The 14,430-nt window shown below is 35.6% G+C and overlaps 1 protein-coding gene across 1 annotated transcript; it reads right to left on the reverse strand.

Annotated features, from left to right (window-relative positions):
- Nucleotides 1–9,433: 9,433 nt before the first annotated feature.
- On the reverse strand, nt 9,434–11,148 carry LOC113225521. Its single transcript, XM_026457842.1, has 2 exons — nt 11,040–11,148; nt 9,434–9,900 (listed from the first exon to the last, which is right to left on the reverse strand). Exons 1-2 carry the CDS (start codon nt 11,106–11,108, stop codon nt 9,505–9,507), a joined length of 465 nt encoding a protein of 154 aa, XP_026313627.1. The 5' UTR covers nt 11,109–11,148; the 3' UTR covers nt 9,434–9,504.
- Nucleotides 11,149–14,430: the final 3,282 nt, after the last annotated feature.

Raw genomic sequence — 14,430 nt, forward strand, 5'->3', positions numbered from 1 at the left:
ATTAAAAAAGAAAAAGAAAAACAAACAAATCAGTCCAATGAGGTTCCAAGCAACAGTTTCATGAGTTTGGTCTTATACTTTGCAAGGGAATCAAAAAATATATCGAGGTCAGGTATTTCAGCATTAAAACTATTGTGAGTGTGGCAAACACGAGAAACAGGGGCATGCTCAATGACATTGGTTCTACAAGCCGGTTGATGGAACAATCGCGTGATGGGTTTCCGGGGTAAATTATAAGGAACTGAGAGTGAGATGCGCGAAAGTATCTCGTCGCTTTTAAAAGTTCCATTCACGCATTTGTGCAGAAATAGTGCATCATGAAGTCTACGACTGTCACGCAAAGACATTAATTTAAAAAACTTCAAGCGCTGGTCATATGGGCATCTATGGGAAATATTCGGTGAATCAAAAGCGAGGTGCCTTGTGAAAGCTCGTTGTACGGATTCCAAGCGTTGGGAGTGCACCGTATAGGCAGGATTCCATACCACAGAAGCATATTCAAGCTGACTACGAACTAGAGTATTAAATAATACAATTTTAGTTTTGTTACTAAAGGATCTTGAGTTCCTTTTAACAAAACCTAACATTTGGGCGGCCTTATATGATTAATGTGTGATGTAAATTTGAGTTTACTGTCAATGATGATACCCAGATCCCGTACCTCTGGTAATTCTACCAAATGTTCATCATTGACAGTGTACGTTGAAGGAAAAGTATTTATTTTTCTGGTGTAACGAACGTAGGAGCACTTTTTGGTATTTAGTTCCATTCCATTGGACCTACACCATACTTCAACATTGTCCAAGTCCCTTTGAATCAGTGCTATATCTACACAGGATTCTATTTTTTTATATATTTTTAAGTCATCTGCAAAGAGAGAGTACTTACAATGTTTCACACATGATGTGATATCATTTATGTAGCAAACAAAAAGTAAGGGTCCCAGGTTAGAGCCCTGTGGCACACCCGACTGTGCAATATATGCGTTAGACTCAAAGCCCTTTATTACAACTGACTGATATCTTTGTGACAAATAAGAGCGAAGCCATTCCAAGAGATACATGTCTAGACCAAAAGTTTTTAACTTTTGTAACAGTATATAGTGATTAACTTTGTCAAACGCGCTACTAAAATCAGTATACACAGTATCCACCTGGTGGCCTTTGTCGATTTCATGTACCAGATCAGATATAAAAGTAACTAAATTAGTCTGAATCGACCGCCCATTACGGTAGCCGTGTTGGTGTGGAGTAATATAGTTGTCTACATATTGTGCGACTATTGGATATATTAATGACTCCAATAACTTAGACGGACAGGACAATATCGCGATAGGTCTATAATTTTTTACATTATGCGGGTCACCCTTTTTGAAGATCGGAACAATTCTTGCCTTTTTCCATTCAGTGGGAAACGTACCGCTAGCTAAAGAATGATTGAATATAATTGTTAGAGGAAGAGCTAGTAATGCTGCGGTACGTTTGTAGAAAAGTGGTGGAATTTGATCGGGGCCAGTGGACTTGTTTGCATCTAGTTGTGTCAGCTTCTTAAACACCTCTTTTACCGTGAATAGAACATGGCCTGGTTGGTCTTTATAAGCAATGGTATCATCATGAAACCTTGAACTGTAATCAGTATATACGGACGAAAAATGTGTAGCAAAAAGATTAGCTATATCATAACCATCTTCGGTGGAAACATCGTTAAGAAACATACTAGACGGAATGGGGGTATTATTCTCTCGTTTATTATTTATAAATTGCCAGAAAACCTTACAATTCAGGGATATTTTGTTTTCGATTCTACGCTTATAATTTACATAGCAAGTATTTAAGTGTCGGTTACACCGGTCGCGAAGAAGATCGAATTCAATTTTGTCACGCGGGTTGTTGAACTTTCGGTATCGAAGTCGAAGTTTCTCTTTCTCCCTTAGCAATTTAATTAGAGAAATAGTAAACCAAGGTGGGTGCTCAGACTTCCTGATTTTAAACCTTGGTACATGAAGCTCAATCAGACCTCGTAAGATTTTGTAAAAAATAGAAACCATTTCATCGGTCGTGCCGCACTCAAGAAATTCGGAATGCCAGTCGATATTTTCAAGTTCCCCAGCAATAACATTATAGTCAGCTTTAAAAAAGTTATAATTGGTATATGGTTTACTACGCAACATGGAAACGCCAACGTTATCAATTGTAAATAAAATAGAGGGGTGATGTAGATCTTGTTTACTGAGTAAGTCAAGTGGGGATTTAACTTTACCATAAATCATAGTACTAAAAACCAAATCCAAGACCCTGTCATTTTGATTACGAATGTTGTTGAATTGATAGAGGTTGTTAACATACATGAAATCTATCAAAGCGTTTTCCATTACACTGTGATAATTATAAGGCAACACGTGGTAGCTGTCATCTACATCCGACCATCTAATATCACCGAGATTCATATCTCCCATTATAATAACATCACCCACCAAGTTCATGACATTACTGGCATTATCAAGAAAACAATTAAATACATCACACTTAGGTGGTGAGGGAATATACACAGCACAAAGTACAACATTTTTGAACACTCCGTCAATATTAACACCAATTGACACCCAAACTTCTTCACATTCACTTTCGTATTGAAATAATCGACTGGATTGCAGCTTACGCGAGACCGCCACCAAAACACCCCCTCCATCCAACTTACGACGTTGGGCACTTAACTGGCGATCCCTTCTATAAACTACATATCTTGAGTCAAATAATTCGTTGTCAGATATAGTTGAATTTAGCCAGGTTTCGGTAAAAACAATTATATCGTATGAGCATTGTAAAATATTACCATACAAATCATTGGTTTTAGTTCTTAAACCACGAGTATTTTGATAGTATATAGTAACCATTATTATAGAGTAAAAATACCACAACATTGATAGGTTAAATATAGAAAAATAAAAAAAAATAAAAATTACATGCTAGATCAGTTAATCATTTTGATGCTATCCAAGTTACGAATTAATAACGCCTGACTTATCTCGTCCTTTCTTACGTAGATTCGTCCACTACGAACCCATACAAAACTGTAGGACATTTCTTTGGCTTTCTTTCTTGCTGCGGCGTGCAAAAATTTGTTAGCAGGCGTTAGATGCTCAGCTACAAAAACCGGAGCATTATTTCCTGCTAAGCCAAGATGATGCGATCCTAACTTATTTTCACGGTTAGTTTTATTAAAGTTATGAACCGCAGCTAGCAGTTCGTCCCGTTGGCGAGGGCTTCGCAGTTTGGCGACGATTGTACGAGGTCGCTTGTCTTCTTTATTCATCCTTGCCACACGCGTAACCTGCATTATGTCACTGTCAATAACCGGGGCTTTAACAGTCTTACACAGTTGCATTAAGCAATTAGCAAGATTCTCGCTTCGATGTTCAGGAACACCATTAATCTCCACATTACTTTCTCGTTGAAATTGTTCTACCAACGTCAGACGAGTTGTTAAATCCCTGACAGTGGATTGCAAATTAAAGTTTTCATTCTGAAGCTCTGCAATAACTTTTACACCTTCCTGTTGAAGCTGTTTCAGAGCTTCGTGTTGGTCGTTCAAGAAAGACAATGAATCTTGGAATTCCGAAATCTGTTTAGTCACTTCACTCAATCTTTGTGCTACAACATCGGAAACTACCTGTTTAATTGTTCCCGCCATTTCCTGCTTAAAAGTCTCCAAAATACTGCGCAAAGTGTCTTCGGTGACTGGTGCATCACTCCTCAATTGGGTTGTTCTATTCCAATGTCCCTGACCTTCACCAACCGTGGTTGCTACTGCTTCGTCCATTGTGGGTGGACGGATTTGCCCACGAATCGGTGTATCATCATTTTTTGGACGCCTTGTTGTGTTACAGTAAGTGGGACATATCAAAGTGTGCTCCAACTCCTGTCGACGCTCCTTTAATTCTGCCAAAGTTATGTTGAGGCACAAATGATGATACACGGAAGTTGTATAATAACCTTTAGTATAAAGTTTTTGTTTCACTATAGTTTTAAACCTCGTGAAAGGCAAATTTTGTACATCAACCGGAATCTTGTTATAGAAGCGTATACATTGCCCCTTAAATGATTTTTTGACTTTGTGACATAAGTTGACAAGTACCATGGGCCTTTAATTCATCAGCACTCTTACCCTTCCAAACTGGAACACAGTAATGCCGTTTTTACTTGCTGGCGGCAGAAATAGGTAAGGTGGCAGTACTTCCCTGAACGAAGTCTTTCACAAGGAGCTTTACTGCTACTATTGTTTTCATACTCATCCCATCAGAATAACACAACCCAACTAGAATATTTGGCTAATATTCTGGTGCGGTTCTGTTATTGGGATATTCGGATCCACGACGGACCTGGATCCGAATATCCGACCTTGAGTCGAGTTCAAGAAAAATCTTTGTTATAACAATAATGATCTTTATTGAGTCAATACAATTGCATGATATGATTAAAGAAAATATTAATAAAGTAAGTTAAATTTGAGTGCGTTCTGAATTTACACCACATACATTTTCTTCTTCTTTATACTTATAATTTTATGTGATTAACTCATTGACCTGTAAGTCAATGGATTAACTAAATTATTTTAGTTTTTCGACAAATTAAAATAATGTAATTAAACAAAATTTGTATTATCGTTGTCAATTTAATGTCAATAATAATCAGAACAAATTATACCAACGGATTAATAATATATAAATACTTAATACACAAAAGACGAATCGCGTTTCGGAGTCACATTTTTTTATCAAAAGAAAAAATTTATCTTCGGATGCGTTCTGAATTTGCACCTCATCAATTGATATTCTTGCTTGGTACAATATAATTTTGAGTGATTATCGAAATTATGTCAGTTCTTCGACGAATTAAAACAATTTAATAAACAAATTTCGTTATCGTTGTCAATTTAATGTCAACAATAATAAGAATAAAATATACTTACTGATATTTTATTTAAAAATACGACAAATCGCGTAGTTTAATGTGTCATTATGATTTTTTTTAATACAGTTGCTCAAAACGTGGTATTTTTCGCACTACAAATCGTGCCGAAAGCTGGAATTTTCACACTAGTGCTTTTTACTTTTCCATTTTTTTTTGGGTGACAGGCGAGATTTTTATGTATATATTTGTTTTATGTATTACAGATAAATTGTATCTCACTACCGTGCACGGGTTGCTAAAGAAGTTTAAACAAAAGTACCAGGACTTCATAATAAGAAAAGTGGTTACAGACCGATATTACAGAAAATAAACAAAAACAGCACGTTAGAACTATTATATTTCCATAGACTTTTAAATAATGGTTGCAGTGGTTGTATTTCATTATTTTAATTTACTAGCAGAAAATGAGTGTTTTTTAAATACTGTTTTATTTTACTTTCAATGTAATTTTTTCGCAAATGTATTAAAAAACGTCGTTTGATACACGTGCGGATTTGTCATTTTCACTTGTCTCGCGTCTTGACCCTCGCCTCTGGCTCGGGCCAAGAAGCCTCGAGACTCGTGAATAATGACTAACTTTCCGCACTTATATCAAAAATAACTATTTTCATTGAAAGAAATTAGGTACACCATAGTCCATAGTCAGTTCGAATTTCAAAAATCTTATCCACGCTAGCGTGGAAAAAACGCTTTTGCGCACAGATTTCTAATGAGAAAGAAAGCCTTTCCGAGCTAGTGAGGTGAAAAATATAATACTGCTGTGTGGTGTGTGTACAATACGTCTGGGACGTTTGAGTAAATAGTAACCAGTGAAAATGATTTAGAGAATAATAGAGACAGTGTTAAAAGCCTTTTATACCATGAACTACGATTGCCATACCGTCACGTGCAAAATTTATTCACACTCGACACATATAACATTTGTTTCGTTGAGCCATCTCTTATGTACTTCGCATCGCAGAATGCTATACACTTGTATAGCATTCTGCGATGGGATATTCCTTTTCTTTACAGTCACTTTTAGTGGCTTGGAAATGTATGAAGTACATTATGGAAAGAGTATAAAAGAATAAAAGGTGAAGCGAAAGATGTTGTGGGAAGGAAGAAAGAGCGCTAGAAAGACGAGTTTGACAGAAAGTTATTATATATGACTTTCAAAGCAACATTAAATGGTTTTGGAAGTCTATAAGAACAGCTAGAGGCAAAATCACAACCTCGCAACTGCAAAAAATCAGAGGCCACGATGCAAGTGTAGTCAAAGGAGAAGAATGCGTATTAAAGAGATGGAAGGAGTATTTTGAAAGTTTGTTTGAAAAGGAAGAAGTACATTTGTTCATTGAAGTTATTTGCAGGCTCAGACCGCCATAGAGACGAGCGGAAGTCAAGATGAAAATATAAGCATGGAAGGGATTATAAAAGCATTGAATAGTATGAAATCTGGTAAGGCTGCAGGATATGACGTCACACGCGAATAAAGACCTAACGACATATTAATTGAAGACTTGGCTTCCCTAACGTATGGGTTGGATTTATTCCTTATTTTTTTACGGGCATTGTTGAAGACTTTTGTGTGAGTTAAATAAATATTTAATCGCATTATTTGTTTCATTTAATTCAACTGAATATCAAAAGCAAGATTTAAAAATTTTTTCTAACTTTCTAACGTTTATTGTAAAATGTACCTTAAATGATACCTACAACTTGCTAAAGTTATTGGAAAAGTGATGTAGAGTAAATTCTTATTTTTTATTTAAGAGCATTGCTTTTAACGGTGTTAGCTGCCTTCAAGCCTCTCTCGCACCTTGGGAATAAAATTAACCTAAATAAATAATATACAAAATGCGTAAACAAAAATAAGGTTTTGTTATGGTTATTAATACAGATATCGAACACACAGAAAGTTTTCTTCAACCCGATGGTACTTGAACCCATAACCACGCTGTACCGTAGCGCTGCTCTAACCAACTGAGCTACAGGTCAAGTCATCGACTTGTTGAAGTTCTCCTATGTGTGTTTTGAGTGTTGTAATACAATAAAATAATGTTGTTAATCAGGAACTGACTCATTAAAGCTCGAACTCGCTACATAGGGCATCTTTCATACATTACAAATTACACTGCTGCGTCCGTATGTTGACGGCGCATTTAGAGCGGTAGCACAAAGCTACTTTTAGTAGCGATACAAACGCGCTATTACATCGATACAAGCGCACAATTGCGTACTCAGGCTGTGGCTCTTAAAGGCTGTATTTCTGACTTCCTGGATGTACCTTCCGGGGTGCCTCAAGGGTCTCATCTCGGTCCGCTTCTTTTCACACTTTATATCAATGATTTTGACGGTATCTTTATAAATTCACAACACTTAGTTTATGCTGATGATACAAAAATATTTAAAATTATAACTAAAGACAGTGATTGTTTAGAGTTGCAAAGTGATCTAGATCAATTCTCTATGTACTGTGTTAGCAATCACCTACACCTCAATTCTGCTAAATGCCATATGATTACCTTCACTCGTAAAAATAATCCTATAGTTTTTGATTATATTTTAAATGGCACTATTGTTAAACATGTTAACCAAATTAGGGATCTTGGTGTGGTCTTCGATTCAGGGTTACACTTCAATTATCATATCGAAAATATTATTTCTAAATCATTTAAATTGCTCGGTTTCATTCTACGTATTTCACAGCCTTTCCGCAAAGCCATTACTTTAAAAACTTTGTACTCATCTTTTGTGAGGAGCATTTTGGAGTTCGGAAGCGTAATTTGGAACCCTAGCTACAATGTGCACATTGATGCATTAGAAAGAGTGCAAAAGAAATTGATAAAAAATCTCTGTTTTCGCACAAGAATTAAATATATTGACTACAACACCTCTTGTAATGTTTTTAGGGTTCCATCTCTGCGCAATAGAAGAAATTATATTGATTCGTGTGTTTTATACAAACTGTTAAATAATTATATTGACTCGCCAGAACTACTACAAAAAATTCATTTAAGAGTTCCAGTCCGCACCTCCTTGCGTTCTAAAGCTACCTTTTCATGCAAATTTAGTAGAACAAATTATTCTAAAAATGGTTTCTTTAGGCGCTCTCTGGATTTTTATAACAAAAACTTAAATAATATTGATATTTTTGGGTTAACCTTACAAAGTTTTAAGAAGAAAGTAAGAGAAGTAGTTTTTTAAGTTTATTAGTTTACCTATTTATTGTTAATTTTTCAAAAAATTTTATAAGCGTTTTTATTTATCAGGTATTGTTATTTTATTATATGTTATTAATAATTCTTGTTTTGTAGTTGAACCGTATTTGCTCACTATTTCTTGTTTATATTTGTGGAACTCTAGGTCTAATTATTTTAATCAATGTTTTAGTAGAACCCCTGTTTTATGACTGTTTGTTTCCCTGAATAAATAAAAAAAAAAAAAAAAAATTGCATCGGAAAACTTGTGATTTATATGCGATTGCATTTTTTTTTGTATCGATGCAACCGCTCGTTTACATCGATGCAATCGCCTGTAAATCGCATGTGTAGCGATGCGATCGCGCGTTACACGAACGCGCGTTTGGATCGCTGCTACAAGTCGCCGTATACCAAGTAATTGGCGTAATAGTGGCGAATTAGCAATGGAGTCCATTTCGTCTAGAAGCATGATTTATTTTATTACTTAGAAGCCATTTTTATAATTTATTTTGTATTAATTAATACCTCCGTGGCCGAACGGTTACCATGCAGACAGGCAGAGGTCACACAGGAGAGGTTGGATTCCCGGGCCAGGAGAAATATTTGTATGGCTTACATTTATTTATTTTGTGACTTTGGGTGTAATCTGTGGTTGTCTCTGTATCTGTACGTGGCAACCGCGATACAGGGTTTCCCTAATGCTACGAGTGTGTGATTTATTTATTTATTTTTTATTGTTAATTAAAAATGTTTAATTTGATAATGATAAATATCTTGCTTAGCTGGTGAAAATTAAAGAGACTTAATTCTTATTGCATATATGGCCATCTTTCTAGTAAGGTAAAGTGGTATACTTAAGTAAATTTAAAAAATCGAGTTCTTAGATTTACGCGATTGTTAGGTACTTAGAGGAAATAAAACTGTTTTTTTTCGGGTCTAAATCGCGTATATTTGTCATATGTGACCGTGCGACCTGTATTCACAGATCGCCCTTCGGCCCGAAACGTTGCTTTCTTTGAAAAAACAAATACACGGGTGTTAGAAAAAATAGTATCTTCTCCTAAATTCCAAAAAATAAACTAAGAGTCAGTCTGAAATGCTGGAAATAATGATTAAAAGTAAAGGATAAGATATGCAAAACAAAATATTATCTTTTGTTACAAATTACGAAACGTTTCTTCTAAATACACGTCAACAAAATATAATGCTGGTGTGTGGTGTGTGTACAATGCGTCTAGGACGTAAATAAATGAATAAGTAACAATGAAAATAATTTAGAGTATAATCAAGACAGTGTTAAAATACATTTTACTGTGAATTACGATTGTCATTACCATCACTCTCAAGATTCAGTTACACTCGACACATATGACATTTGTTTCATTAAGCCATGCCTTCTGTACTATATCTGTCTGGCATTCTGCGATGGGACATTCCATTTTCTTACAGTCAGTTTTAGTGGCTTGGAAAGTTATGTAGTATATGATGCCAGCCACTACACCAGATTTTACTTTTATAATTTTTCCTCGAGAGTATTCCACATTTTCCGTTAGGTATAGTTCGTGTAGTGCCTTATCAATCAAGTCTCCTATTAGTTGTTTATCATAGTTCTTAACTTCGGATACGCAGCCTGCACACACTGCAGGCAGCGTAACTCTAGTACGTTTACGCAATTGATTATTGGACAGAAGTTTAGTTTCAATGTCAGGAAGTCCAATGATGTCAATTATTCCAGTATCAGGTTCCTGTAATAGATATGTCAAGTTTTTAATCAATTTCGAAAAAGAGATGGGTCACCTGCTCATTTGCTGGGTAATATGCTGAGGTGGTGACCTATTCGGAGGGGCATGCAGAGTAGCATATAATGATTGGTTGTTTTTGTCAAGCCTAATTGTTACTCTGTTTTTCTCTTCTTTTTTTTAATGTTATTAACTTTTCTTTTATGTTTTTGCTTTCGTCGAATAAATGATTTTCTATTCTATTCTTATACCTGGCAAACTTCTTCTTCTTACATTTAACTGCTTCCGTGGAAGATGAGCGGTTACCATGCCCGAGATGGGCAATCACATGGGAATTGAACCAATCGGGTAGTCTAACACTCAGTTTACAACAAATATTTAACGAGTTCTTAGGTTTTCGCGATTATTGCACATAAGAACTGAAATTATTTTTCCAGATTTATTATATAACTAGATTAATAATAACTAGACTTCCAGATTTATAATATAACCGTTTAGCTCATGAAGGTAGTCTCGATCTCTGATGTTTCAAAACATAAAAAAATATATTGTGAATGTTGAATGTGTGCAAACGTTGTTTACAAAGAGCAACCCCTAGGGTTTTTTGCTCATTCTTCTCAAGGGAATCTGCCTTACGAATGAGCGATAGAGTTTAACCAATGTGACGATTTCAGTGTAATAATGATTACCTATGTAAATAAAAATTATTTTGATTTTGATTGCGTTTCGGTTTTGAAGGTTACATGAGATCTGTTAATTCCGATCTTATCTCAGCTTTTCTAGAAAATGGGTCTTAGGCTGCTACATAAACAAGGGCATACAGTCGACACCCCGAGCAGTTATTGCCATATACTCGTACCTAGGTCAGGGACTCCGTGTATTTGTTGATGTGGAATTAGAAGCATAGATGTTGCTTGTAACTTGTCACTGTATTCTAAACATTTATGATTTCAAATGCAGAAGGAATTTTTTATTTACCAAACAAATATTTCGCTATCGAAATTCTCCATTTTAATTTCTCTACGATGGACTATGCGATGTAAATGCGCTTTTCCTGTTGGGTTAGGTGATAAGGTGAAAGATCCGTGTCAAGATCGTAGCATGTAGAACTCTGCGTACCCCCTAAATACATTATACATACTCACTTCCGAAAGTTCATGGCAGTCGAGCGAACAATACAAAAATAAAAAGGATATGTAATGTGTAAGATGCATTATCACGAATTAATATTTTGTAGGTTACAGCTGCAACTTTATTTATTTTTTCACCACTTATTTTATAATTCTTCACTGTTCGGAATTGATTTTTACAAACGATAATTGTGATGTTTTTTTAATCAATAAACACTTTCAGTTAAAGGGTAATTAATTACATGCTTATTTTCTTGAACAATCAATTGATGCAGTCGGCGCAAAAGTGGTATAACCAACATTCTACAACATTACTTGTAACCAACATTAATATTTATTTTCTACAATATTACTTTAAATGATATAAAAGTACGTACGTACATAAATATATTATATATCTAGGAAATGAAACTATTTCTCCGGATTTAAATCGCGTATATTTGTTTTTTCAAACAAACCGACGTTTCGGGCCCTTTACAGGTCCCATGGTCACGGTTGAAAAAACATATATACGCGATTTAAATCCGGAAAAATAGTTTCATTTTCTATATGTAACAATCGCGAAAACCTAAGAACTCGATATATATTATATAATGTTTCTTTTTTAAGTATAAAAAATATTTAATTATTTTTATATTAAAAAATATATAACGACATAATTTTTACACACGAAAATAGCATCCAAATATAAAATAATTATGTACTTCTATGTTGTATCATTTATAGTGATATATCAGAAAAAAAAAATTTGGGTTACACTACTTTCGCGATGATAGCTTCAATTGTTAAGCGGTGTAAACATGTTTTGGCCTCTAATGGACAAAACATAACGTAATATGGAATAAGGCTTGGTGCCCATTGGCGGGACAGCACGACAAGGGATCCTTTGGCATTCAAGTGTCGTTTAATGGGTTGCTAGTTTTTGATGAAATAAAATTAGGGTAGATTTCAATCACGCAGACTTTATATGACAAGGATAAAATTTAAATTATGTTGTCTTTTTAATAACTTGTAGGTTTTTATTTATAATAATAATACAACGGCCTCGACGGCTACCATACTTATGAGAGTCTGACCACGCTACCATTTCCGTCTGTTTCTTAAATTCGTTGATAACCTCGGTGGCCTAACGATTTAGGTAGGACCATTTGGGAAATGAACTTTCTATATTCCTTTCTGGTCTGGGTGTTCTGTGAAAAGCCCTAGAATTCCGTTCTCTGGTACACATAATCAAACACTGGGTGCCATGGACAGACACATAGATAACCACATATTACACCCAAACCCAGCACGAGATAAATACATTATGTATTATGTGGGCCCGGGAATCGAACCCGATACCTCTGTGTGGCAGTCCAGCGTGGTAGCCGTTCAGCCACTGAGGCAGTTTAAGTCCGCAAAGCGTCATTTTCTGGGGAAGTATGTTGTGAACTTCTATCCCTATTGTAATGGCGATACCTTACATTAATTCTAATACTAAGCATATTAAGTTTAATTTATAAAGAAAATAATGCCAAAACAATGCAGAAAATTACATAAAATCAACATTAGTGGAATGAACTTAAGGGCTTTCATGTTAATGAACAGATATTAGGGTTACGATAAACCCTCCATATTCCAATAATTACACTTTAACAAAGGGTTTAAATTTGCAAAACCGAAAGTGACAGCATGTTCATTTACTTTATTCGGTTAGTGGTAAGGACAATTATTATCAGAGATCGAAACAGGCAGAGTACATGTACCTAAAGTTCTAGTGATATATGCGAGCGTATAATACGTTCCTGTGAAATCCTGGAATGATTGAAAATAAAAATCAATACAAAATAGTTGTATTTTTACTTATAAACACAAATTTTTTTGAAACATATCCATAGTAAAGTAGTTTCTAGATAGGTAAATATGAGGTTGTAATTTATAACGCTATTGCATTAGGTTACCTTGTAGTAATAGTGGCACGGTTTCATATTACTAGATAATAATAATAAATAAAAATAATAATCTTTTGACCTACTGGTTGTAAAAATAATTTGATAATAATATTTGAACTGAATGCGCGTGCTTGACACTTTGTACTTTGGACCGTTTTTACCGTAAGCGGCATAGAGTTGGATTTAAATCTTAAGTGTCAAGCTTGACATGCTCTTGGCCCTTTACGATTAACGGTTATTGAAATACTATACAGTACAATATAAATAATAATTATTTTAAATGATCACAACGACAACCTTTACTTGTTGTTGTAGTGAGTTACATTAGCAGATTTCACAAGGACATCCTGTAGTTATATAGCAAAACTCTGAAGTAAAACCAAAGGCGTCATAATTTAATTTTTTATTCACTTTTATCTGAAGACGAACCAAAATCGTCAGCTGAGCTAGTGTCACCAGTACACATAATTAATTCGTTTTCTATTATAGTGTCAATTTCTATTACAGTGTAAGCATTAGTATTGTATTTATTGTTCTGTGGCCACAACGAGCGAACCACCTATCCATCATGGACGCAAAGGACGGTACCGTAGACATTTGTCGGGCATGTGGCCGTCTCGGAGAGTCACTTAGGCATATTGTTTCCGGTAGTTACCCTCTTGCTAACACTGAGTACTTGCACAGACGCAACCAGGCATCCAAAATATTACACCAAGAGCTCGCTCTGAAGTACGGACTCGTGCAACAGAGGATGCCATATTACAAGTTATTAGATGCCACATTACCGGAGCCAATACTCGAAGATGACCGTACCAAAATCTACTGGGATCGATCCATTATCACAGACAGGACTATTCTGCGAATAAGCCTGATATTGTGATATTGGATCGATCTTAGTCGAAAGTATTTCTTATGGACGTTACCATTCCGCATGACGAGGGTCTCGTGAAAGCCGAAACCGAGAAACGCCGGCGCACGAGTTCACCGACATGTGTGATCACTGAAACAATCCCAATTGTTTTGTCCGCAAATGGGTTAATTTCAGTCAGCTTTGCTAACGGCTTGAGGCGGTTGGATTTCTGTGGCGTGTCGCTTATAGTACAAATTCAGAAAGCCGTCCTGCTCCATACGGCACGTGTTGTTCACCGGTTCTTGAATCCTTGACCCAGGCCGACTGTGTACCGCCTCTCCCATTCAAAAGTTAATTTTTTAGGCCTTGGGGGAGGCGAGAGCATAAAATAATATTTTTTTTATAACATCAAGTGACGGGACGAACAAGTCGTGCGTCTGATGGTAAGCTACACGCCTGTCCATGACAGCTGCAGTGCCACTCAGAGCTTTAAATTACAATGATCTGAGGGGCACTGCCACTGCGCCTGTTACCCCTGAGACATATTTAAATTCAAATTCAAAAAAATCTTTATTTCATAGGTAAGCATTATTACACTTGAAATCGTCACAATATTAAACTCTAC

The sequence above is a fragment of the Hyposmocoma kahamanoa genome, unplaced genomic scaffold (assembly GCF_003589595.1).
Source record: "Hyposmocoma kahamanoa isolate Upper Pololo Valley unplaced genomic scaffold, ASM358959v1 164, whole genome shotgun sequence".
NCBI classification, from domain to species: Eukaryota; Metazoa; Arthropoda; class Insecta; order Lepidoptera; family Cosmopterigidae; genus Hyposmocoma; species Hyposmocoma kahamanoa.

Coding starts and splice junctions, on each gene's coding strand:
- LOC113225521 (XM_026457842.1), bottom strand. CDS start 11,108: ATGCATCTTACACATTACATATCCTTTTTATTTTTGTATTGTTCGCTC. Junction 9,901..11,039: donor ACTGCCATGAACTTTCGGAA/GTGAGTATGTAT, acceptor TATCTATTACAG/GAACCTGATACTGGAATAAT.